Raw genomic sequence first — 25,654 nt, 5'->3', positions numbered from 1 at the left:
ATACACAATGGCTCAGCTGGATGTGTTGATGGGCAAAAAACACTCAAAACACTTCCAGTCAACTCCTGCTGGACAGACAGACAAGTTCTCCCACATCCCACTATGAACCAAGCCTGAGAGTGGCTACAGCTGGCAAAAGCACTAGGAACTCTGGGATATGATGGTATATGCCCTCAGAAGCTGAAGTTCTGACTCAGATCTGAAGTATGGATCCACTAGCATGGTTGTGAAGCCCAGGTTTCAAATGCAATGTGAATGCTCAAGTGCAGGCTTGGAAACACTGAGTCTGCAGGCACAGGTCACACAGACACAAGAGTACAATGCTATGTAGACCTTCTCATAGGCACTACCGTAACTATTATTAAAATAAAGCCCTTTCTGGGTATCATTATCAACGCAGAAAACAGATTAAAGGGAACCCTTGGAAGGCTGGTCGACCCAAAGTCTGCCTTTTAATGTTGCCTCTTCTATTTGTTTGTAAAATGAATATCATTATTTTTGTGGCATTTTTAATAAAACAAAGACCGATGTGCATCCCCCCCCCATTCAAAACATGAAGTAATTTAAAAATTCATGAGTCCAGAGATCACAAGCAATCCCAGAACAACAAAGCAGTGTGCAGGTGCAACAGAGGGAAAGAAATGTGATAAGAAAACAAATCTCAAGTTTCAAGCTTTTAAGGAGCTGTTCTATCAAAAATTGGTCATGTAGAATCCTTAATTTACCTTTTCCTCCCTTGTCTCCTTGTTTGCAAATCTATCATCATGTCCAGGATATTGGCAGAATTTGTCTTTCTCTTCTCCCTGCCTCTGCTGAAATCTTTTACATTCCTTAATCACCTCCGGGGTCTACTGCATGTATTGCAAGTTCCTCATATATGGTCCTATTAAATGTCACATCTCTAAACTTCCAAAGATGTAGGCTACAATGGGCAAACCATTCACATGTTTCAGGAGGCAGGAGCATATCACCACCAACTTAATGCCTCACTCTTAATGGATTTTTATTCAACTTTGGCTATAATGCAAACTGAGCTCTCTTTGCTTTTAAAATCCTACAGGGATTTGCAATACCCTACATCTTGACATCAGCCACCTTATCTATCTACGTTGGGTTTTATACCTCACTCTGACTGAAGTACCTGAATGTTTGTTCTCCCCTTCTGCTCATTCCATTCTTTCAGTTTTAACCTTCTTTTTCCCTTTGCAATGCAAGAGCAGATAGCGGGGGGACAGAGAGGAGATGGGGGTTTTTTCACTTGAAATTCTCCACTTGAATCACTGCCACTGAGCATCTCTCTCTTTTACATCAATGGGTTTTGCTGTTAACAGCTGATTGACAATTTATACAAATAGGGCTACATGATAACAAGAACAATATTTTTAAAATTATAAACCAAACTAAGGCCCTGCTTCTGCTTCCAGCTCAAGACAATGATGGTTTTACCATTGACTTTTAAGGACTTGACAAGGTCTTTATGTACAAAAGACAAGGGAAAATGAAGCCTATATTGCCTAGAAAATGCAGCCATTGATGCAAAGTAAGTTCTGATTTCTTACGGTTCTCATTTGTGTTTCTTGTTGCTGACAAGTTACAGCAATATCTGGGATGATGAAGAGACCAGAGCCAAATATTATCCACAACTCAGACTTAACAGTGTTGCTGTGATACATAAAACTCTCCTCTACCCTGCAGGAAGCTTTAAATCAGCAACTCATAGTTCCTACAGTGAGACTACAGATAGCTAGAATGCTGGTTGAAACCAAGGAAAAGTTTTTTCGTTAAATGTTCGCTCCTTTTTTTCATTGCAGCTTGTCCAGTTGGCTCTAGAAAGCAAATACACTGTGAATTACCCAGTGCCACTTGTCTGGAATAAATGCAATGCAGTATCAATATGCTCACTCGTGTGTCCTTTTCCCTTGGTTTCAAGCAACCTCTTTCCAGATATTCTCAGCTGCTGCTCACCTATATTGTGCTCCTTGCTGTATCTGAAAAAAAAATGGAGTGAGTTTATGTTCTCATCACCATATAAATGTGGTAGGGGATTCATATACGTATTTAGCTGGCCTTAGAACATTTGTGTAAGGGAGCATCTCCTCACAATTTCACCCAGACTGCCAGAAGGAAACCTGCAGCACTATGCAATGGTGCATAAAACGTTGAATGAGAAAACACTGCAGTCTAACTGCAGCACCAATATTTAGCACAGCAACTGCCCAAGTTGGTCCATTGCCTCAGACAGTAGCCGCAACATAATACACAAGGGCTATATGTGCCTTTTCCAAACTCTGCACAGAGCTTACATGTGCATGGCAGTGACTTACTGAATGAAAACTAATGTACCGAAACTACATGAAGGGTGACTCATAAAGTCTGTGAATACTTTACACATTTGGTAAAAACACACCTATGCCAATTGCAATAAGACAACAATATGTTCAAAACATTAACAGAAGCAGAAATTCAGACTCATTGATATGCTAACTGTACATGCTAGAAAGGCTTCTGGTGCATGACTACATCAGGATGTGAAAAATGGGAAATCCAGCTTCTGCGCTCACTTTTGCTCACTGGGATCTCATCAGTTATATTTCTGAACCCATTAGGGTTGACTTTGGGGAAATCATCTGTAGTTTTAAATTGGGCGTTGCCACTTATCAGGTATCATTCTGTGCTGGTATCCCCTGCTTGGATTAAAATGAACTGAAATTCAAAGCAAAGGAGATACTGTTTCAGTAACAGTGGGGGCTAGGTTAATAGCAGAAAAAGAGAGAAAGTCAGCAGGTTCCTTGATTCTACTATATATCGAGAGTTACCGAATCACTTTATGACCTCAGGCATCACTTGACCTCCTTGTGCCTCAACTAATATGGCCGAAAAATTGGGTAAATAACTGGTTGAAAACCAAGTAGTGTCTCTGTACGGAGAGTTCTTGAATAAATAAATTATACAACATGCGACATTGGAGGAAGACAATTTTTTAGCTGTCTCTACATTTTAAAACAATCATTAAAATGCTTTAGAAGGTAGAGAATACTGGGTAGGTTGCTTAATTTGCCTGGGCAGAACTGAAGCCATAACCCCATTCTAGATCAAAACCTTAACCCCAAATATAGATCATGGAAAGGACGCTCTTATGAAAAATGCACTGCAAGTGACATCAATCTATGAAAAAGATGTGGGGGTCATGGTGGATAATCAGGTGAGCATGAACTCCCATTGTGGCACTGTGGCCAAAAGAGCTAATGAGATCCTGCGATGCACAAAGAGGGGAATCTCAAGTAGGAGAAGAGGGGTTATTTTACCTTTGCATTTGGCCCTGGTGCTACTGCTGCTGGAATAACATGAACAGTTCTGGTGTCCACAATTCAACGAGGAGGTTGATAAATTGGAGAGAGTTCAGAGAAGATACACGAGAATGGTGAAAAGATTTGAAAACATGCCTTATAGTGCTAGACTCAAACAGCTCAATATATGTAGCCGAACAAAGAGAAGGTTAAGGGGTAGCTTGATTATCGTCTATAAGTATCTACATGGAGAACTCATATTATAAACGGGTTCTTCAATCTATGAAAGAAAGGTACATCATTATCCAGTGGCTGAAACTGGACGCTAGACTAGAAATTTTTGACAGTGAGGGGAATTAAATGTTACAACAATTTACCAAGGTTTGTGGTAGATTCTTCATCCCTGGCAATTTTTAAATCTGGACTGGATGTTTTTCTAAAAGATGTGCTCTAGGAATCATTTGGGGAATTTTCTATGTCCTGTGTTATACAGGAGGTCAGACACTAAATGATCACAGTGATCCCTTCTGGCCTTGGAATCCGCATTCCTACTTCTCCCTCAGTTGTTTATCTTCATGAAGATACACACACCACGTGTCATAAATATAAGGGAAGGGTAAACACCTTAAAATCCCTCCTGGCCAGAGGAAAAACCCTTTTACCTGTAAAGGGTTAAGAAGCTAAGATAACTTTGCTGGCCCCTGACCAAAACGACCAATGAGGAGACAAGATACTTTCAAAGCTGGGGGGGCGGGGCAGGAGAAACAAAGGGTCTTGTCTGTGTGTGTGATGCTTTTGCCGGGACCAGAGCAGGAATGCAGGTCAGAACTCCTGTAAAAAGTCAGTAAGCAATCTAGATAGATACGCGTTAGATTCTGTTTTGTTTAAATGGCTGATAAAATAAGTTGTGCTGAATGGAATGTATATTCCTGTTTTTGTGTCTTTTTGTAACTTAAGGTTTTGCCTAGAGGGATTCTCTGTTTTGAATCTGATTACCCTGTAAGGTATTTACCATCCTGATTTTACAGAGGTGATTCTTTTACTTTTTCTTTAATTAAAATTCTTCTTTTAAGAACCTGATTGCTTTTCATTGTTCTTAAGATCCAAGGGTTTGGATCTGTGTTCACCTATGCAAATTGGTGAGGATTTTTATCAAGCCTTTCCCAGGAAAGGGGGTGTAGTGCTTGGGGGGATATTTTGGGGGGGAGACGTTTCCAAGTGGGCACTTCCCCTGTTCTTTGTGTAACACTTTGGTGGTGGCAGCATTTAACCTAAGCTCGTAAGAATAAGCTAGGGGGTCTTTCATGCAGGTCCCCACATCTGTACCCTAGAGTTCACAGTGGGGAAGGAACCTTGACACCATGCAATAATGTTCATACTTCCTAAAAAAATATTTGTAAAAGCCTTTATGCAGAGAAAACAATTTCAGAATTATATTAAATGTAAATAATGTCAGTGAAAAGTGAGTCAGTGATAGCTTTAGGATCATAATGATTCAATAAATATTTCTGTTCTGTAACTGGATAAAAGCCAGATGATGTCTTCATATCATATGATCAGATACCTTCCATTGTGACAGGTACTCAGGAAGATGTTAAACAGCATCTACTAAAGTTAGATATTTCTAAATCAGCTGTTCCAGACAACTTGGACCCAAGAGTTTTAAGAGAGCTGGCCAATGAGCTCTCTGGACCATTAATGTTTTTTAAAAATCTTGGAACGCTGGGGAAGCTTCAGAGGACAGATAAAAGCTAATGCTCTGCCAAAATTTAAAAAGGGTGACAAACCAAGTAATTATAGGCCTGGGCAAAATAGTGAAATGGCTGATACTGGACTTGATTAATAAAGAATTAAAGAAGGATAATATAATTAATGGCAGTCAACGTGAGTTTATGGAAAACAGGGGCTGTCAAACTAACTTGATATCTTTCACTGATGAGATTACCAGTTGGGCTGATAATTGTAATAGTGTTGATGTAATATACTTAGACTTCTATATGGCATTTGACTTGGTACCACACAACATTTTGAATAAGAAACTAGAATGAGACAAAAAAACAATATAGCACACATTAAATGGTTTTAAAACTGCCTTGCTGATAAAATTCAAAATTTAACTGTAAGAAATATTTTGACATTTGTTTTGATCCTGAAATGGGATGAAAAGTCAAAATATCAACTTCTATTCAGGAATGAAAAGTTTAGATTCAGAAATGTCAAAAACAGGGGTGTTTCTAGTGGGGTCCTGCAGGGGCCAGCTCTTGGCCCTATCTAATAATTTTTATCAGTGACATGGAAGAAAACATAAAATCTTTCCTGATCAAGTCTGCAGAAGACACAAAGATTGAGGGAGTGGTAAATAATGAAAAGGACAGGTCACTGATACAGAATGATCTGGATCAGTTGGTATGCTGGAGGCAAGCAAACAATATGTTTTTCAAAGCAATGAAATGTAAGATCAGACATCTAGGAACAAAGACTGCAGGCTATATTTATGGGATGGGGGACTCTAGTCAGGGAAGCAGTGACTCTGAAAAAGATTTGGGGGTTGCGTTGGATAATTAGCATAACATGAGCTCCCAGTATGATGCTGTGGCCAAACAGGCTGATGCAATCTTTGGATGTATGAACAGAGGAATATTTAGTAAGAGTGGAGAGGTTATATTTCTTCTGTGTTCGGCACTGGTGTGACTACTACTGTGTCCTGTTCTGATGTCCACTATTGAAAAATCATGTTGTAAAACTGGAAAGTGTTCAGAGAAGAGCCACAAATAATTTTTCTCTGAGTTGGATTAATTTAATAAATTAGAAGAACTTTAGGGTGAGTTTCACACTCTGTACAGTTTAACAGAATGGGGTCTTGAATGTCTTGATAATGAAATATTTACACCCACTCGTGGACATGTGAAAAGTCCCCATGTAATGTTCCAAAGCAGGTTTTCATTAGAATAGGTTGGTAGGATGCTGAGGATTGTTTTGCAGCATTCTGTGTGTATGGAAAACATGCCTTATATCAAAAGACTCAAGGAGCTCTATCTAGCTAGTTTATGAAAGAGAAGGTTAAGGGGTGAGTTGATCAGAGTCTACCTTCATGGGGAATAGAAACTTGATAACAGAGGGCTCTTCAATGTAGCAGACAAAGATGCCATGAGATCCAATGGCTGGCAGTTGAAGCTAGACAAATTCAGACGAAGAACAAGGTGCACTTTTTTCATGAGGATAATTTACTATTGGAACAATTTACCAAGGGCTGTGGTAGATTCTCCATCACTGGCAATTTTAAAATCAAGGTAAGATGTCTTTCTAACATATAAGCTCTAGTTATGCTCTAACAGGACCTAAATATCTATGAATCTATGAATGCAGGGAAGGTCTGTGGATTGTGTTATACAGCAGGTCAAAGTAGATGATCACAGTGGTGCCTTCTGGTTTTATAATCTATGAAAACTCAAATTAATGATCAGAGTAAAATTACTCTGGGCACGCATAGTGACAATGCTTTTCACTCAGTGATCTCAAAGCACTGTCCTACAATCATTAAAGGACTGAGTCTCACAATATCTCTGAGAAGTAGGTAAGTATCAGTGTCACCGTTTTTATGATGCGGAAAACTGAGGCACAGAGAGGCGAAGTGTGACATGACTAATGTCACATAGGAAACCTACTGAAGAGCAGGAAACTGAATCCAGGTCACCTGACGCCCTGTGCTATGCTTTATATACAAGATCATTCCTCCTCTCTGACCCACACATCTGCACAGTTCTAAGGGCCCTGCATCAACACACACAGTACAGGAAGGCAGGAAGCAACCTGAAGAAGAGGAGGGTGGATACTAATATTGGGAGGAAGATGAACAGGATTTTCCACATGTTATGCTGCAAAACCTAGGGCTGGCCCTAGTTTTAATCATCAAGATCACATGTTTTGTGAAATATCTATGTCTAATTTTCTTTCATGCAGTACTTGGAAATAAACTCATTTTAAGGATTACAAATATTTTTCTTATTATGTAGTGCAGGCTGTGTAAAGCTTTTAGAAAAATAATTTCAGTAAGCCTTGTCATGTACTATTCTCCACGCTTCACAAATACAGCCAAGTCATGAGGCACACAGGGCAGGGTGCAGAGATGGTATTCTGCCCGCACTGCAATTAGTGGTGATGGAGTGATCAGTGCATTCACCAGAAGAAGCAATGAAATTGCATTAATTCATAGCTTTAATACCTATGTCAAGTGCAGACACTGATGTATGAATAGGGTAGTGATTAGAGAAAGGGACAGCTCAACAACAAAGAAAACGAGACACAATAGGAGAGCAGAGTTAAACAGACAGTATAAAACTTTTTCCATTTGAAGTAAACAATGAAGTATGCTATTATGATACTTCTCCTGCTATACTACAGTACATTCTACAATATAATTAATGTCCATCCCAATAAGCAATATGCAATCACATCTTTTGCAAAACATATATGAGCAAGTCAGAGAATTTATGGGTGTGTTTTTCTAGCTCATTGATATCTGGCTACTGCATCAGAATTATCCTAGATGCGTGGTTCATGTTTTCTTGAAGAGTGGATTTCTCTCTCCCCCAAAGAACAACCAATATGATTTTTCAAAGAAACTGTAACTAGGGGATGCGGAAATCCTTTTAAAAAAATAAACAAATGGAACACATGATTTTCCCCCCAGATAAAATAATCACTTTGCTTATGGAGAGACTGATTTTTCAAAAAGTTATTTCTTTACAATGTTCATTTCTGTTAAAAAAAAAAGAAAAGAAAAGAAAAGATTTTTTTAAAAAACAAGTCACCTGTACTACTACAGATACTAACTTAATATCACAGGAAAATGACACTTTATGTAGAAAAATATCTTTGGTAAACCACACAAAGTCTCACAAGCTTTTCTCTTCACAGTCCCATTTATACATTAATGCTAGGTGACTATGAGCATGTGGGAATAAATGCCAGATGTCCTCTCTTACCTCTGAGTCTCTTCAGTCTCTGCTCCCTCCTCCTCCTTCGTACAATCAGCAGAAGCACAAAAAGCAGCAAGACCCCCACCAAGATACAGGAAATGGTCACCAGCATCTTTAGCCCTTCGTTGGTTGCCAGACCTTCCTCACTTTGGACAACTGATTTAATGAGTGGAGGGATTGTACCTGGAAACAGTTTCATGACATTAGATGCCTATTAATGAAGAGAAAAGGTTGAGTTTTCATAGAAACTGTACTCTATCTTCCAAGGGCATACAAGCCATTTAGAGGCTTTTGTCATGTCCAACATGGTATTACCTTTACACATGACATATTTAACCATTACAGAGAAATTTCAGATCTAAAGTCTAACCTATTTGTTTCATTGTTTACTATGGGAAATTAGTATTTGTGTAACAGATTTACATCATTTATCAGATATTCCTTTAAAAACTAATGTACATTCACTGCTATGTATATCAAATGGGCCCTTTAAACAGAAACATTCTTGCATCAGGTGTCTAAGTGGGCAGCACTGCATTGATCTTGAATTCAGAGAACCTACCTGCTGCTAATTCCGGAGCTGATAAAGACTTTCAGAGGGTTAGCTCATGAGAAAAATAGGACAACAAGGATATGAGGAAACCATGAGATTTTAAAAGTGGAGTAGAGGAAGTAGTTTATAAAGCAAAGCCATTCTAAGAGCCAGGCAACTTGCTCTTTTCATTTTGGGATGCATTTGCATTTTCAGCACCATTCCCTGACGTATGGCATGTAATACTTCACTCTTTGTTTTCCTTTTCAGGGATATGAGCAGCATGCAGCCCTTTCTAAAGAAAGCTGTTTAATTGTGAGAGGGTTCTCATTCACTTCCTGATTACTATTAACCTGCCATGTGCACCCACAAGTGGGGCTATAAAATGTAGATTTGTGTGGAACATCAGTGGAAATATGTAAGTATTGTGAACTCTGATGACTGCAGATGAAAACTATTTAATTTTAACCAGCTACTGAAGCATAAAACTGGCTATCTGCTTGCTGAATGGATAGGAGGTTAGGATTAAAAAACAGGTACATTCTCTTTTACATTTTAACTGCTGTATTGTGGGATCTCTCTCATTATGTAGCATTCAAAATCATACAAGTATTATGATGTGATGCAATGTAAGTGCCAATAATTACAGATCAAATGTAAAGATCTACACCCTTTTTGCAGAATAGCTACTTATTTTGTACATAATAAGCACAGCGATACCCTGTAAGCACAGGCTGTGGCAACATCCAAGGTTATCTCAGATACTTCAGCACATTTATTTTCATACAGTAGCATTTTTCATACACATTGTGTATGGTTTTTTTCCCTTTACTGAGCTACAGTGTTCATATTATACCAAAAATAATGTGGTTTAATAGGAAACCAAGAATAACAACAGCTTTATAGAGTAAAGCATGAAAACACATTTAAACAGAAAAAACAGAAATGGTTAGATAAGGGAACGACAGAGAGAATGAACAGATAAAGATATGGAAAGAACTGCAAACTAATGAAGGGCAAACTAGTCTCTGCAATGTAATCATCCCAAATTCTCCTGAATACTAATGACTAAAATTTGCCTTCAGTTACGGTTATACAAACCCTTTGGCTGAGAAGAGAGTTAGGCTCAGGAGTATCTAAAAACATGTCTTTCGAGATGCTATATTTTGACTTAAGTGATATTAAAATAATGCCCTAACTTTAAATTAAAACCTCATTTTTTAGGTAAATACAATAAATGTTCTATAGCTATTCTAAATAAAGTGCAAACCTGGTACACTATAGATGTGCACTGTTAGTTTAATACAATAGCCACTACAAGTTTAATAGAATTATATATGCTTCACACAATCACTGTATGATGTTTAGCGTGTGTAATTAGAGCTGAGCAAGAAACAAAATTTCCATCCCATGGCAATTTCTGATATTTCAACCTTTTTTTTTTCATCCTGAATTGCCGTTAAAAGTTAAAATGAACAAATGTAATAAAGAACAAAAAGTTATAAATATTTCCATTTGCAAATGTTTTGTTTTGGATCAGTTCAACATTCATCTGCATCTGCCCGAGCTACTGTGGTGCCTCACAGGAGTTGTAGTTCGGGTGCCTCATGACCCCATTTACCCCTGTGGGCCAGCCTCCCCAGCCAGACCACATATCCCATGATACACTCTGGACCTGGTACTCCAGAGTGTCTTTCTGCATTCCAGCTTTTGTGGGCCTACTCATCTAGCTTTTGTGGGCCTAGTCAACTAGTGTAGTTTAGAGCTGCTACTGAACTGTTCTAATTTATTCCAGGATTAGAATTGAACCAGCCTCAGAATTAGGGATCCAAAACTGGCTTCTTTGTATTCCCCATGCCACAGCTATGCCTAGTGGATACTTACAGCTAAGAATCCAAACCTAAGTATTTTGGTTTGAATGTAACTGAAACTCAAGCAAAAATAGAGGGGACACAAAATTCTGCAAACTGAAACCACTGGGGAAGGTTAGCTGAAATGTTTGGGAACTGAAATCAAAGAATTTCACAGAGCTCTAGTATCAAGGCTCTAGCCTTTCAGACTAACTGGCTGTACAGAGCTTTACATTTTAGGGCATTTCATCTAACACCTATTAGTAGTTCCAAACTAAATGCAAACCAAACAACTGAAAGGATCTGCAATTCAGAACTTTCTGCTAAATTTCTGAAGGATTTACCCAAATTCTACAATTGCTAACAAGCACTCATGTGTAGCACTTTACATCTTAAAACCCCAGTACAATAGTTCTTAAAACAACTTACAGTACATAAATTCAGAAGTATTATTATTTCCTTTCTACCGGGTAGGGAAACTGAAACAAAGATTGGTTAAATGACTTGCCCAAGGTCACACAATGAGACAAAAAGGTCAGGATTAGCACTCATGAGTAGAACTGGTTGGAACCTTTACATCTGAATGATTTTCTAATGGAAAATTCATCTTCTGCAAAATCAAAATGTTCCTCAGGAATATTTAAATTTTGCCAGAATATTTTGAGTTTCCACAGAAAAATCGTCTCCAGCTCTATAGCTCCCCCATATCTTGGCAGCCCACCAGAGAGCAGCTAGGGAGCCAGAGAACATGGGGAGTACATTTCATTTTGGCAACACTGAAACATCCCTGCTGTAGGAATGTTTTGGTATTTCTACAACAAATTTCAGAATTTCATGGTTTTTGTCTCAATTTGGTATAAAAAAAATCCTTTCATGTAAATAAAATTCTGTTTCCCACCCAGCTCTACAAATTCTTCTGATTCCCAGTCATGTGCTCATTTTTCTAGATCATACTCTCTTTCTCTAAGTCTGACTGTAGCCGCTTTGGCTGTAGATCTTCACTACCAAAGCATTGTTATCAAACAGGATAATCAGTGTCAGAAATGTCTGCTGCTCTTTGTGAGATTTTCCAGCTGACCAGAAGCACTGCCCCATTGAAATATAAATACTTTTACAGTTTTATTGTCTTCTTATTGCAGATTCTATATCGCCGCACCTAAAGTTAAATGGCACTTAGGTAACGTTATGTGAAATTAAATTATTTACCATCTACCAACCAAAAAGCATGTGAGCTGCCTTTTGAAAAGAGGTTTTCAGATGAATGTAGTGACTAAATGCTCTAGTTCTTTTATTATACATTCTGGTCTGCGCCTTTCACAACATCCCAACTTAATGTGCAGCTTAAAACAGCAGATCCAGCCATGCAGTAATTATTGTGCTTGGCTTTTTTAAATGGCAGGAAAAGGCAGAAAAACTGTGTGTGAAAGGATCGAGAAGGAGGAGACAGAAAGGCCTAAGTAAAACACTAAGAAGCCAGCTGATGGTACTTGAGTTATAGACAGCACTGACTGAATAACACAGTAAGGAAAACTCCTGCACCAAAATAACTTACTGCACTCAAAAAAGGCTAGTTTTAGCTATTAGTCCAGCACTCCGAGTTGCTCGGTGTTAGGTTATTTAGTGGGGTTGGAGTTTTGTCACAAAGAAACTCTGGGGAATGACACTGCAGCCAATCACATTCTTTCTGGTGATGGTTGCAGGAACCAGTCATAAAAAAAAGATCAGAATGACTGCTGGATGGAAGAGAAACATTAGATATTACACAAAAACTGTATCTAAACCAGTGGTTCTCAACTTATTTATCACTGTGGAACATATATGTGGCCCACAGTCTGTTACCTGGCCACAGGGGCTGGGTTACAGGGCAACGGCAGCCCGGACTCTGACTGCGTGGGGCCAGCTGGCTGCCCAATCCCGGACACCCAGAGCTTGTGGGGCCAGGCAGCTGCCCCACCTCGACCCCAGACCCGCAGAGCTTGTGGGGCTGGGCGGCTGCCCCACCCTGACACTGGACTCCTGGAGCTTGTGGGGCCAGGCGGCAGCGGGTTGAGAACCACTGATCTAAACCAAATACATAAAATGGATACACTTACTGCCATCATAGTTGAGTGTGGCAAATTTGGCCTGTTTCTCTGCACAGCCTGCACTGTTGCACACTCTCATTTGCAGTTCATACCAAGTTGCTTCCTGGAGGTCATACAGTATGTAGGACTTAGAAAGTGATGTCCGCTGAGCCGTTGTCCATACTGTGGTCCGAAATGGCCGGTACTCCAGAGTAAAGGAGGTGATTGGACAACCGCCATCATTCCAGCCAATAAGATTCAATCGCACTCGAGTGGTGTTAATACTGGCAAAGAGTTCTTGTTCTTTGGAAAACTGTGGCTCTAAGAGAAAGTATATTTTAAGTGAAATACTTAAAATAAATAAAAATAAATAAGGAATAATTGATAGGAGGGTCCTGCCTTTGTCATAAATCATTCTCAAAGTGTCCACTAGACAGCAAATTTTTCTCCCCATTTCAAAATGTTTTTTTTTCCAGAGACCCAGATTTTTAAACCCAGAAACAGTGTGTATGCATTTCTGTGTGGACCAGACTTGCACAAATCAGTTTGCACTTTTGCACAAGTCAGTTTGAAAATCTACAACCAACATTTCAGAATGTTATTCACTGCTGCCCAAACAAAAAACAAATATATAGAGAACTAAGTTTCACAGAAAGGCAGGTATACTTGGGGAAAAAAGTTAACATTAGTGAATTGCCCTTTAGGGCTATATTCTCCCTTTGAAGTAGAACTGATCAAAATTTTTCAGCCGCACATTTTGGGGTATAGGGGGTTTTGTCAAAATCAAAATATTTTGTGGGAAAATGTTAATTTTGACATAATTTTCTGTTTTTGTGATGGGAAATCTCAAAGCAAAGGCATCAAAATGTTGACATTTTGAAATGAAACACTGTTTTGTTCAAAAATGTCCACATTTTTTTGTTTTGAAGTTTCTGAATCTAAACTTTTCATTCCTGAAAAGCAGCTGATATTTTGACTTTTCATCCCATTTCAAGATCAAAACAAATGTTAAAAATACTGGAATTTCCCATGCTATGGAAATTCTGATTTCTGACTAGCTCTACCTTGAAACATATGGGCAAGTCCCATTAACGGTAGAGGGAACAGACAGTATATTTTCAAATTAACTAAAAAGGACAAAAAAGGACAGCTATGCTAAAAACTTCAGATTCAGAGGTAAAATTTGCCAAATCATTTTGGGATATTATTACCAGTTAAATCAAGAAAAAGAAGCAGTTAAGGTGCACATAACAGCTTGTACTGCTAACCTCTTCTGCACAATAAAGACATAGCTGAAAATGTTTTCAAAGAGACAAAGTAGCTGAGGTAATTTATCCCTTCTGCTTAACAATCTATCCCAACCTATATTTAGTTCAGAAACTCTGCTTCCTTTCCCAGACACCTTCCAGCAACAGAAGTTGGTGCAATAAAAGATATGACTTCACCCATCTTGTCTTTCTCATGCCCAGGGACCAACATGCTTACAACAACAATGCAAACCATGTGTTGAAAAGCAGTAACAAAATACTCAAAGCAATTAAAATTGGAACATCTGTGCTTCTCTTTCTAACCATAACAACAGAATTACTTCTATAGCAGGATGGGAGAGCTCACACTCATTAACTGTCTGAGTAAACAGGACAGCAATTCAGTACCTTTTCCAAGTGTTTTGGCCTCTATGATCTCGCTGATGCGTCCTGGTCCCACTCCATTCTGAGCAGTTAGTGTGAACTTGTACCAGGTACCACATTTCAAGGTCTCTAAACGGTAGGACCGTTCACTAGGGCTAATGGGAAAACTACCCCACTGCTCACTATTATCTTCAGAGTACTGCAGTATGTAACCTGCAAGAAAAGCAAAGACAATGATAAACCAGCAACCTAACTTCTTTAGCAGATATGAATCACAAATTCTGCTGAATATGACAAGATGTTATGAGGACTTTTATATATTTGGAAACCGTTTAGCACAGAAAGATATTGAACTTGCTTCTTACTGGATTAGTTCCAATAGATTCTGTGTAATATAAATATACATATTACTTGCGTACGTGACTTCCTCGACCTCCATGACAGACATGGAGCCCTAATCATTATTATTTGCCAGGCCTATAAAGAGATGATAATTTAGTAAGACGTTGCAGTTAACCTGAATTCTATTACCTCGGATAGAACTACCGCCATTGTCTCCAGGTATCCAGGAAAGAGTGATAGAAGAGGATGTGGTTTTGGACACAGTAAGTCTTGGCTGGTCTGGGGGCACTGGATGGGAAGGAGTTAAAAATAGAAAATAGATTTAAATGATTATGCATAGCTTTAAACCATTTTAACAGTCATTTATCAAATAACTGTTTTGTGTGGCAAAAATGCAAATTATTTCTGTCAAAGTGTCTGTATAATTGACATCCTCAGTTAGGAGCGAGCAGACAAGCTCTCATTTTTTATATTTACATTTCTATACAATTTTATCTTTCATTTTTCCCCACTTTTTCTCTGAACATCTGTATTTCTCAGCACTGCTATCCTGCAGGATCTCCTTCCAAATGACCAGGAACACACTTGGCCTCTCATAATTACTTTCTATTAATTTTCACACCTGTTTTAAGCACAATGGCTGCATGTTTAGCTGATGGAAAGTGCAGCCCGTTTGCAACTAAATGGCACACGCAGGGATGCGTTTGCACCAAATAGTGGTAATACATGAGCAAAAGTGGGTACATACACATTTTTTTGTTCAGCTCCGTGTGCTGAAAATTTAGCTGTGTGCGTTAAATGGCACAGGAATGGAGTATCTCTGCCATAAGGAAATCCAGCTTTCTATGTGCAAAAGCAGCTTTTGCAAAGCCACAGCTCCTCCAGATGTTTTTCTTCCACTCATGATGCCCATCTACATGGAGGAGATGAAGCACTACCAACAAGAGGTGGGTAAACCTGGAGACATTTTGGTTCTGTTGCTGTGCATAGAGTCTATCAGACCCAAAATTTTGCCTGGGCATAAAGGATGGATTCCCAGAGCACACTGCGCTTGGGCTGATTGTGGGAAAGTGACCATCCCTCCCTCTTTTTCACTGTGACAAAATATCATGATTCCATCACGTGAGCTCATCTTGCAATATTCTGGTTCATTTTGGAAGACTCGTACATGGCTTTGGTTTCCAACTGAACTATTTATCTAGTCCTATTATGCCAACTGACGATTCCTGAATGGGGGGACAGAAAATGCAGTGCATGTTGTGGACTCCTCAAAGACGAACATTTGCCAAGCTAATGCTGTTTGTTAAAAAAAATTAACAAGTAGTGATAGGTGAAATTCCAAAGAGTTGATTCAGTTTGGATCAGAGGCCTAAAGTCTGAAAATTTATTTAAACTTTATCGGAACCTCTTGGGTTTGCAATTCTGAACTAGACACTTGATGAGAAAAAGCTCTCGTATGATTTCTGGGACTGCCTGGTTAGACTCAGGCCAGAAATATGGCAAGGAAAATTGTTGTGGTATTTAGTCACTTCACTTCCCCTTCTGCTCCTAATTTGAACCAGGAGAGTCAGAGGTTCAAGATTATTATAGATTAATATTTTTTAAAAAGTTATATAAACTTTACAATCACAACACAGATTCAGTTCAAGTCGAGGTTTTGTCTGAGAGTTTGGATTTGTTTTCTCTCTACTCAACCAGGCTTATCCATCCTTACTTTCAGGTACTGATGAGTAGATAAAAATCTTTCTGCCATTTGCCCTTTCCTGAGGGAATCCCCGCCCTTATCATTTCCACAACTAGCATGTTCCTCCTAAGAATTCTATGATGTAGTCCATATTGTAAGAAACACCGTGGACTTCTCTAGGATTGGAAACTGATCAGAGCTGATCAGGAACATTTTTTATTAATTTTTTTTTATTAAAAAATGCCAATATGTCAAAAACAAAACTGTCTGAGAAAGAGATACGTTTAATGAATCTCCTGGCCTTGAAAATTTTTTGGACAAAAATTTTGAAATTGTCAAAATCTTTTGTTTCCACATTTTCAAAATGAAAAATTCAGTTTGTCATGACTTTTTGCTTAGAAACCTAAGCCAATTTGAGTGAAAAAGCAGTACAAAGAAAAAAAAATGTCAAAATCAAACATTTTGAAATGATCAAAATGAAATGTTTCACTTAACCTGAACTGATTTTTTTTTTTTTTTGGTTTGTGAAAATTTTGTCTTGATTCAGAATAAGGAAATATTTTCACACTCTTGAAAATATTCCCAGGATTGGAAAACTGTTTCCCACTCAGCTCTGTCAGAGACAGCCTGCCCAAAAATACTTGGAGGGAGCAGAATCTTAATATAGGTTCCATCTCTTCTTTCACCATAGATAGTCGAAGTGAGAAAGGTTTCAGAGTAACAGCCGTGTTAGTCTGTATTTGCAAAAAGAAAAGGAGTACTTGTGGCACCTTAGAGACTAACCAATTTATTTGAGCATAAGCTTTCGTGAGCTACAGCTCACTTCATCGGATGCATACTGTGGAAAGTGTAGAAGATCTTTTTATATACACACAAAGCATGAAAAAATACCTCCTCCCACCCCACTCTCCCGCTGCTAATAGCTTATCTAAAGTGACCACTCTCCTTACAATGTGTATGATAATCAAGGTGGGCCATTTCCAGCACAAATTTAGGGTTTAACAAGAACGTCTGAGGACGGGGGGGGAGGTAGGAAAAAACAAGGGGAAATAGGCTACCTTGCATAATGACTTAGCCACTCCCAGTCTCTATTCAAGCCTAAGTTATTTGTATCCAATTTGCAAATGAATTCCAATTCAACAGTTTCTCGCTGGAGTCTGGATTTGAAGTTTTTTTGTTGTAATATCACAACTTTCATGTCTGTAATCGCGTGACCAGAGAGATTGAAGTGTTCTCCGACTGGTTTATGAATGTTACAATTCTTATGACATCTGATTTGTGTCCATTTACTCTTTTACGTACAGACTGTCCAGTTTGACCAATGTACATGGCAGAGGGGCATTGCTGGCACATGATGGCATATATCACATTGGTGGATGTGCAGGTGAACGAGCCTCTGATAGTGTGGCTGATGTTATTAGGCCCTGTGATGGTGTCCCCTGAATAGATATGTGGGCACAGTTGGCAACGGGCTTTGTTGCAAGGATAGGTTCCTGGGTTAGTGGTTCTGTTGTGTGGTATGTGGTTGCTGGTGAGTATTTGCTTCAGGTTGGGGGGCTGTCTGTAGGCAAGGACTGGCCTGTCTCCCAAGATTTGTGAGAGTGTGGGGTCATCCTTTAGGACAGGTTGTAGATCCTTAATAATGCGTTGGAGGGGTTTTAGTTGGGGGCTGAAGGTGACGGCTAGTGGCATTCTGTTATTTTCTTTGTTAGGCCTGTCCTGTAGTAGGAGACTTCTGGGAAGTGAGAAAGAAACTGGAGGCTGAAGGTTGTGAAATTGAACACTATGGGTGAAATCCAGACTCCACTGAAATCAATGGCAAAACTCCCATTGACTTCAATGAAGCCAGAATTTCATCCTCTAGGTCAGATTCACAAGCATGCTTCAGCTACTAAGTGCTGTTCTATTGACACAAAGCAGCTCTAAATACAGCTGGATTTATGGACTCTTTGTGCTCCCCAGAACAAAGCAGCTGGAGTAATCACCTGCTGAAATTCCCATTCAAGTCACAGGACAGCAATCTGATCAATGCTGATGTGAAGCAAGATCACCAATTTCACCTCGTTTATAGGGGGGCTGATCTTAGTTACTTAACTCGCTAAGTACAGGATGAGTACTGGAGAAAAAATAAACTCTATATGCCAGGGAAGATTAGTTACATCAGATGTACTGGTTTCAGAGTAACAGCCGTGTTAGTCTGTATTCGCAAAAAGAAAAGGAGTACTTGTGGCACCTTAGAGACTAACCAATTTATTTGAGCATGAGCTTTCGTGAGCTACAGCTCACTTCATCGGATGCATGCCGTAGAAACTGCAGCAGACTTTATATACACAGAGAATATGAAAAAATACCTCCTCCCACCCCACTGTCCTGCTGGTAAGAGCTTATCTAAAGTGATTATCAGGTGGGCCATTTCCAGCACAAATCCAGGTTTTCTCACCCTCCACCCCCCCACACAAATTCACTCTCCTGCTGGTGATAGCCCATCCAAAGTGACAACTCTTTACACAATGTGCATGATAATAAAGTTGGGCCATTTCCTGCACAAATCCAGGTTCTCTCACCCCCTCACCCCCCTCCCAAAAACCACACACACAAACTCACTCTCCTGCTGGTAATAGCTCATCCAAAGTGACCATTCTCCCTACAATGTGCATAATTAAGGTGGGCCATTTCCAGCACAAATCCAGGTTTTCTCACATCCCCCCCACCCCCATACACACACAAACTCATTCTCCTGCTGGTAATAGCTCATCCAAACTGACCACTCTCCAAGTTTAAATCCAAGTTAAACCAGAACATCGGGGGGGGGGGGTTGGAAAAAACAAGAGGAAATAGGCTACCTTGCATAATGACTTAGCCACTCCCAGTCTCTATTTAAGCCTAAATTAATAGTATCCAATTTGCAAATGAATTCCAATTCAGCAGTTTCTCTCTGGAGTCTGGATTTGAAGTTTTTTTTGTTTTAAGATAGCGACCTTCATGTCTGTGATTGCGTGACCAGAGAGATTGAAGTGTTCTCCGACTGGTTTATGAATGTTATAATTCTTGACATCTGATTTGTGTCCATTTATTCTTTTACGTAGAGACTGTCCAGTTTGACTAATGTACATGGCAGAGGGGCATTGCTGGCACATGATGGCATATATCACATTGGTGGATGTGCAGGTATACGAGCCTCTGATAGTGTGGCTGATGTTATTAGGCCCTGTGATGGTGTCCCCTGAATAGATATGTGGGCACAATTGGCAACGGGCTTTGTGGCAAGGATAAGTTCCTCTACACCAACATTCCACACAAAGATGGACTACAAGCCGTCAGGAACCCTATCCCCGATAATGTCACGGCTAACCTGGTGGCTGAACTTTGTGACTTTGTCCTTACCCATAACTATTTCACATTTGGGGACAATGTATACCTTCAGATCAGCGGCACTGCTATGGGTACCCGCATGGCCCCACAGTATGCCAACATTTTTATGGCTGATTTAGAACAACGCTTCCTCAGCTCTCGTCCCCTAAAGCCCCTACTCTACTTGCGCTATATTGATGACATCTTCATCATCTGGACCCATGGAAAAGAAGCCCTTGAGGAATTCCACCATGATTTCAACAATTTCCATCCCACCACCAACCTCAGCCTGGTCCAGTCCACACAAGAGATCCACTTCCTGGACACTACAGTGCTAATAAACAATGGTCACATAAACACCACCCTATACCGGAAACCTACTGACCGCTATTCCTACCTGCATGCCTCCAGCTTTCACCCTGACCACACCACACGATCCATCGTCTACAGCCAAGCTCTGCGATACAACCGCATTTGCTCCAACCCCTCAGACAGAGACAAACACCTACAAGATCTCTGTCAAGCTTTCTTACAACTACAATACCCACCTGCAGAAGTAAAGAAACAGATTGATAGAGCCAGAAGAGTTCCCAGAAGTTACCTACTACAGGACAGGCCTAACAAAGAAAATAACAGAAAGCCACTAGCCGTCACCTTCAGCCCCCAACTAAAACCCCTCCAACGCATTATTAAGGATCTACAACCTATCCTAAAGGATGACACAACACTCTCACAAATCTTGGGAGACAGGCCAGTCCTTGCCTACAGACAGCCCCCCAACCTGAAGCAAATACTCACCAGCAACCACATACCACACAACAGAACCACTAACCCAGGAACCTATCCTTGCAACAAAGCCCGTTGCCAACTGTGCCCACATATCTATTCAGGGGACACCATCACAGGGCCTAATAACATCAGCCACACTATCAGAGGCTCGTTCACCTGCACATCCACCAATGTGATATATGCCATCATGTGCCAGCAATGCCCCTCTGCCATGTACAGTGGTCAAACTGGACAGTCTCTACGTAAAAGAATAAATGGACACAAATCAGATGTCAAGAATTATAACATTCATAAACCAGTCGGAGAACACTTCAATCTCTCTGGTCATGCAATCACAGACATGAAGGTCGCTATCTTAAAACAAAAAAAACTTCAAATCCAGACTCCAGAGAGAAACTGCTGAATTGGAATTCATTTGCAAATTGGATACTATTAATTTAGGCTTAAATAGAGACTGGGAGTGGCTAAGTCATTATGCAAGGTAGCCTATTTCCTCTTGTTTTTTCCAACCCCCCCCCCCCCGATGTTCTGGTTTAACTTGGATTTAAACTTGGAGAGTGGTCAGTTTGGATGAGCTATTACCAGCAGGAGAATGAGTTTGTGTGTGTATGGGGGTGGGGGGGATGTGAGAAAACCTGGATTTGTGCTGGAAATGGCCCACCTTAATTATGCACATTGTAGGGAGAATGGTCACTTTGGATGAGCTATTACCAGCAGGAGAGTGAGTTTGTGTGTGTGGTTTTTGGGAGGGGGGTGAGGGGGTGAGAGAACCTGGATTTGTGCAGGAAATGGCCCAACTTTATTATCATGCACATTGTGTAAAGAGTTGTCACTTTGGATGGGCTATCACCAGCAGGAGAGTGAATTTGTGTGGGGGGGTGGAGGGTGAGAAAACCTGGATTTGTGCTGGAAATGGCCCACCTGATAATCACTTTAGATAAGCTCTTACCAGCAGGACAGTGGGGTGGGAGGAGGTATTTTTTCATATTCTCTGTGTATATAAAGTCTGCTGCAGTTTCCACGGCATGCATCCGATGAAGTGAGCTGTAGCTCACGAAAGCTCATGCTCAAATAAATTGGTTAGTCTCTAAGGTGCCACAAGTCCTCCTTTTCTTTTATCAGATGTACTGTACCATTGCTCCCTTATTCCCTTTGCTTTGGTACATTCCACTGAGAGTTACTGAACATACTACACACTAAAAGATTGAACATACAATTTTTTATCACAGTTCTCCACCTAAGATCCCACAAATTAAATGCCAATCTCCCTTTATTCCAAGGAATTAATAGTGATTTGCTTTTAGTTACTGCAGTTTAATAACTTCGAGATTAAACAATTATGAAAGCATGTACTAGAGTACAAGAAACAAGGCTCCACCTTAATATTATTTCTGTCCCATTTCCCTATTGTGATCATGTTTCAGACATTACAAAAAAGCATCCCCACTCCTTTGCTGGATTTTAGGTGAGTTAATCCACTCACTGATATTTGTTTCAAGGCTTAATAGATAGGGATACCTACACTGCCACAGAGACCACCTCTCTCTTTGTGTTGTAAATTGCTGGGCTGCTTGAACTGACCATTTTTAGGATCGTCTATCTGGGGACTGGGAATGGAGTGTTTTCCAAAGACTGTTCCATGTGCTCAATTCAGTAATATATTTCCCGTGTCTGATATGTTTTTGACAATTAAGGCACATTGCAAGGATTATTTGCTCAAGCTTTGCACTGAGGGGGAAAGAGGAGGAGAGTCTTGTGAGCTGAGGGATCTTTGTGTGTGTGTGTGTGCGCACATGAACATTGTGTGCTTTTGTTGACATCAGTGTTATATGTATTTTCACATTGTTTGTGCACCTAGCAATACCATGTTGGGTGACTGTATACATTTAAAAAATATTCTAGCAGGTACCTGGTAATACCTGCTAAGTAAGATTATAATAGGGGAAAATATTAATACCCCCTCCTATAGTCACCATAGCTTTCTGTACATTTCTCCTTTCATACTGAAGTTTTCCATGCTAGGTCTCAGTCCAGCAAAATTTGATTTGGGAAGTTTAAACAAAATGCCTTCAGTTATTGCTAAATTTTGTAACCTTAAAATGACATACTTATATATACACATAACAACAGTAAAAGCATAGGATGCTATTTTCCTTGTGGAGAAACTCAAAACCAATTGAAAGTGAACACTTTGGACCTGATTCTGCAAATGCTTATCCACATGCTTAACTTTAAGTACATAAGTCCCATGGAAGTCAATGACTTTATCATATTAATTTTTAGCTTGAAAAATGTATACCATAAAATACATAGGATGATAAACTGTGAAGCAGCCAAGTCACCGTTACTAGGAGAACCTTTCTTATGATTTCTCATGTTTTTTGAATATTCAACTTCGCAAAAATATTATTTGTACATAGACATGCAAGCAGACACACACTGAAATGTATATTACATACACTCTCACACATTAACTAACAGCCATGATAAGACTGTAAAAACAATTATGTAAAAGGTCCAATTGGCTTACCTTGTACTTGCAAATTCAAAACAATTTCATCTGATCCCCAGTTGTTACTAGCCACACAGCTGTAATATCCAGAATCCTCTGCTTTCACAGTACGGATAACAAAGCTGCCATTGCTAAAGATGCTTCTTCGCCCATCAATCATCACTAGACTGGGTGTCCCGTTACTACCTCACAGGAAACAAAATGCATACATTAAAGAAGTTACAATCGGATTAAAACAAACAAAAGAAAAAACAGGACCCTCTTTAGTTAAAGCAGCACTGGAAGCATGCTGCTGGAAAATGCCAGTGGTCAGTATTTGGACAGGTGGGAATCCTACCTATGATTTGAATAATAAAGCAGAGGGCTCCCTCCTTAATTATCTGCCACTTCAAAAAGTACAACCAACTCGGGGCATAATGTAACTCAAAGTTGTACAATGCATCATAATCACTAGTATGGGACATGGATTTCTCTCTCTCACTGCTGATCCAATATTTGGATCAAATTATTGCCCATGCAGTTACAAGCATGGCTCTCCAACGTGTGACCAGTATGTTTAGAAAAGAGCAAAATGGGTCTCGTGTTCTATACTCATGAATGTTTTCTTTTTAGAAAATTACTATTGTTGGCATTTACCATGGATTTTGATTCACATTAGCAACACAATGACCTCTGACACTACAGTTATATTCCCTGAGCCTGATATCTAAACAGCAATTAAAACTATATTTAAAGTATTTAATATTTATCTTCCCCCACATTTTCAGTACTTTCTAACCTTTAAAGTCAACAAGTTTTAGTCCGTCGGACATTCTGAACTTCCCTTCTGCAGCTGTAATCAGTCTCCACACAGTGAAGCAAGGGTAAATTCCTCCTGACACACTCATGCAATCTTGCCCATGATTTTAAGCTAAAGTGTCTTATTCAAGCTACACATATAGTTGCTGGTTACCTATCCTTCATCCATTTGACTGTAGGAGATGGGTCACCAACGGCTTTGCAAGGAAGGATGATATCCTTCATCCATGGGGTTGTTACTGTGCCACTGAACGTCAGAATTCTGGCTGGAGCTGAACAATAAGAAGAGGAAGACTGAAACAGAGGAGCACTTTTTCATGCGTTCTTCGGAGTAAAAACACACATATGCAAAATTGAATATTTAAAGGAAAAACCAACTTGCTCCAAGCTCTGTTTCAATGAAATTAATTATTTTTGACCCACATTATCAGCTATTTATTTGAACACAAATAATGCATTTTTAATATCTGGAGGAAAGAAGACTGGGGATGGAAGAGCCTTGAAGTAGAATAAATCCCAAAAGCTTTTAATCACTGAGCCCTCTTTACTTTCCTAGTACTTTATGAAAACTTAATCTTTTGTATATTTATTGGTAGGAGCTAAGATGAAATGTCATCTCAAAGGGATTCCCCTCTTCGAATGATCTTCTAGTCCACATTTTCTGGTAGTCATATCTACAACATGTCAGATTCTTAAAGACTCTAGTTACTGAAGAATAGTATGTCAGTATCCTATGATATCTCCTAGTTTCATTTTGACTAGCAAACACAAAATCTTATTCACCTCAGTGAAGTGAAAGTTGAAAACATTCTGAATTTATCAATAGTTGTCTTGATAATCTCTTTTATGACTAATCTATGTCTTCAATGGCCCAGATACATTCCTTCAAAAGTCAACATTGTTTTATTTCCTGCTCTTGCTATAAACAAGACTCATTTTTTACAAGTGTCAAACCACCTTAGGCTTTGCCTGTATGGTCCTATGCCCCACTGCATATTCTTTCTAAGGATATGTCTACACTACAAAATTAGGTCGAATTTATAGAAGTTGTTTTTTTAGAAATCTGTTTTATATATTCAAGTGTGTGTGTCCCCACAGAAAATGCTCTAAGTGCATTAAGTGCATTAACTCGGCGGAGTGCTTCCACAGTACCGAGGCTAGAGTCGACTTCTGGAGCGTTGCACTGTGGGTAGCTATCCCACAGTTCCCGCAGTCTCCGCTGCCCATTGGAATTCTGGGTTGAGATCCCAATGCCTGATGGGGCTAAAACATTGTCGTGGGTGGTTCCGGGTACATATCGTCAGGCCCCCGTTCCCTCCCTCCCTCCGTGAAAGCAAGGGCAGACAATCGTTTCGCGCCTTTTTTCCTGAGTTACCTGTGCAGACGCCATACCATGGCAAGCATGGAGCCGCTCAGCTAACTGTCACCGTATGTCTCCTGGGTGCTGGCAGACGCGGTACTGCATTGCTACACAGCAGCAGCAACCCATTGCCTTGTGGTAGCAGACGGTGCAATAGGACTGGTAGCCGTCATCGTCATGTCCAAGGTGCTCCTGGTCGCCTCTGTGAGGTCGATCAGGAGCGCCTGGGCAGACATGGGCACAGGGACTAAATTTGGAGTGACTTGATCAGGTAATTCTCTTTAGTCCTGCAGTCAGTCCTATTGAACCATCTTATGGTGAGCAGGCAGGTGATACAGATTGCTAGCAGTCCTATTGCATCATCTTCTGCCGCACAGGCAAGAGATGAGGATGGCTAGCAGTCCTATTGTACCATCTTCTGCCGAGCAGCCATGAGATGTGGATGGCACGCAGTCCTTCTGCACCGTCTGCTGCCA

General features: G+C 39.9%; 1 protein-coding gene across 1 annotated transcript in view; it reads right to left on the bottom strand.

The window, feature by feature from the left end:
* DSCAM (DS cell adhesion molecule) overlaps positions 1-25,654 on the bottom strand; it is a 632,908-nt gene that overhangs the window by 51,466 nt on the left and 555,788 nt on the right. The window contains exons 22-27 of the mRNA XM_073360366.1: positions 23,973-24,090; positions 23,039-23,202; positions 14,874-14,972; positions 14,367-14,555; positions 12,742-13,032; positions 8,273-8,449 (exon numbers count right to left, since the gene is read on the bottom strand). Of these exons, the coding sequence (XP_073216467.1) occupies positions 8,273-8,449; positions 12,742-13,032; positions 14,367-14,555; positions 14,874-14,972; positions 23,039-23,202; positions 23,973-24,090 (1,038 nt within the window). The remainder of the gene's footprint in view (positions 1-8,272; positions 8,450-12,741; positions 13,033-14,366; positions 14,556-14,873; positions 14,973-23,038; positions 23,203-23,972; positions 24,091-25,654) is intronic.

This window comes from Lepidochelys kempii, chromosome 1, assembly GCF_965140265.1.
Source record: "Lepidochelys kempii isolate rLepKem1 chromosome 1, rLepKem1.hap2, whole genome shotgun sequence".
Lineage (NCBI taxonomy): Eukaryota > Metazoa > Chordata > Testudines > Cheloniidae > Lepidochelys > Lepidochelys kempii.
Note: the sequence above shows the minus strand (reverse complement) of the source record. Positions and strands in the feature narration are given on the sequence as shown.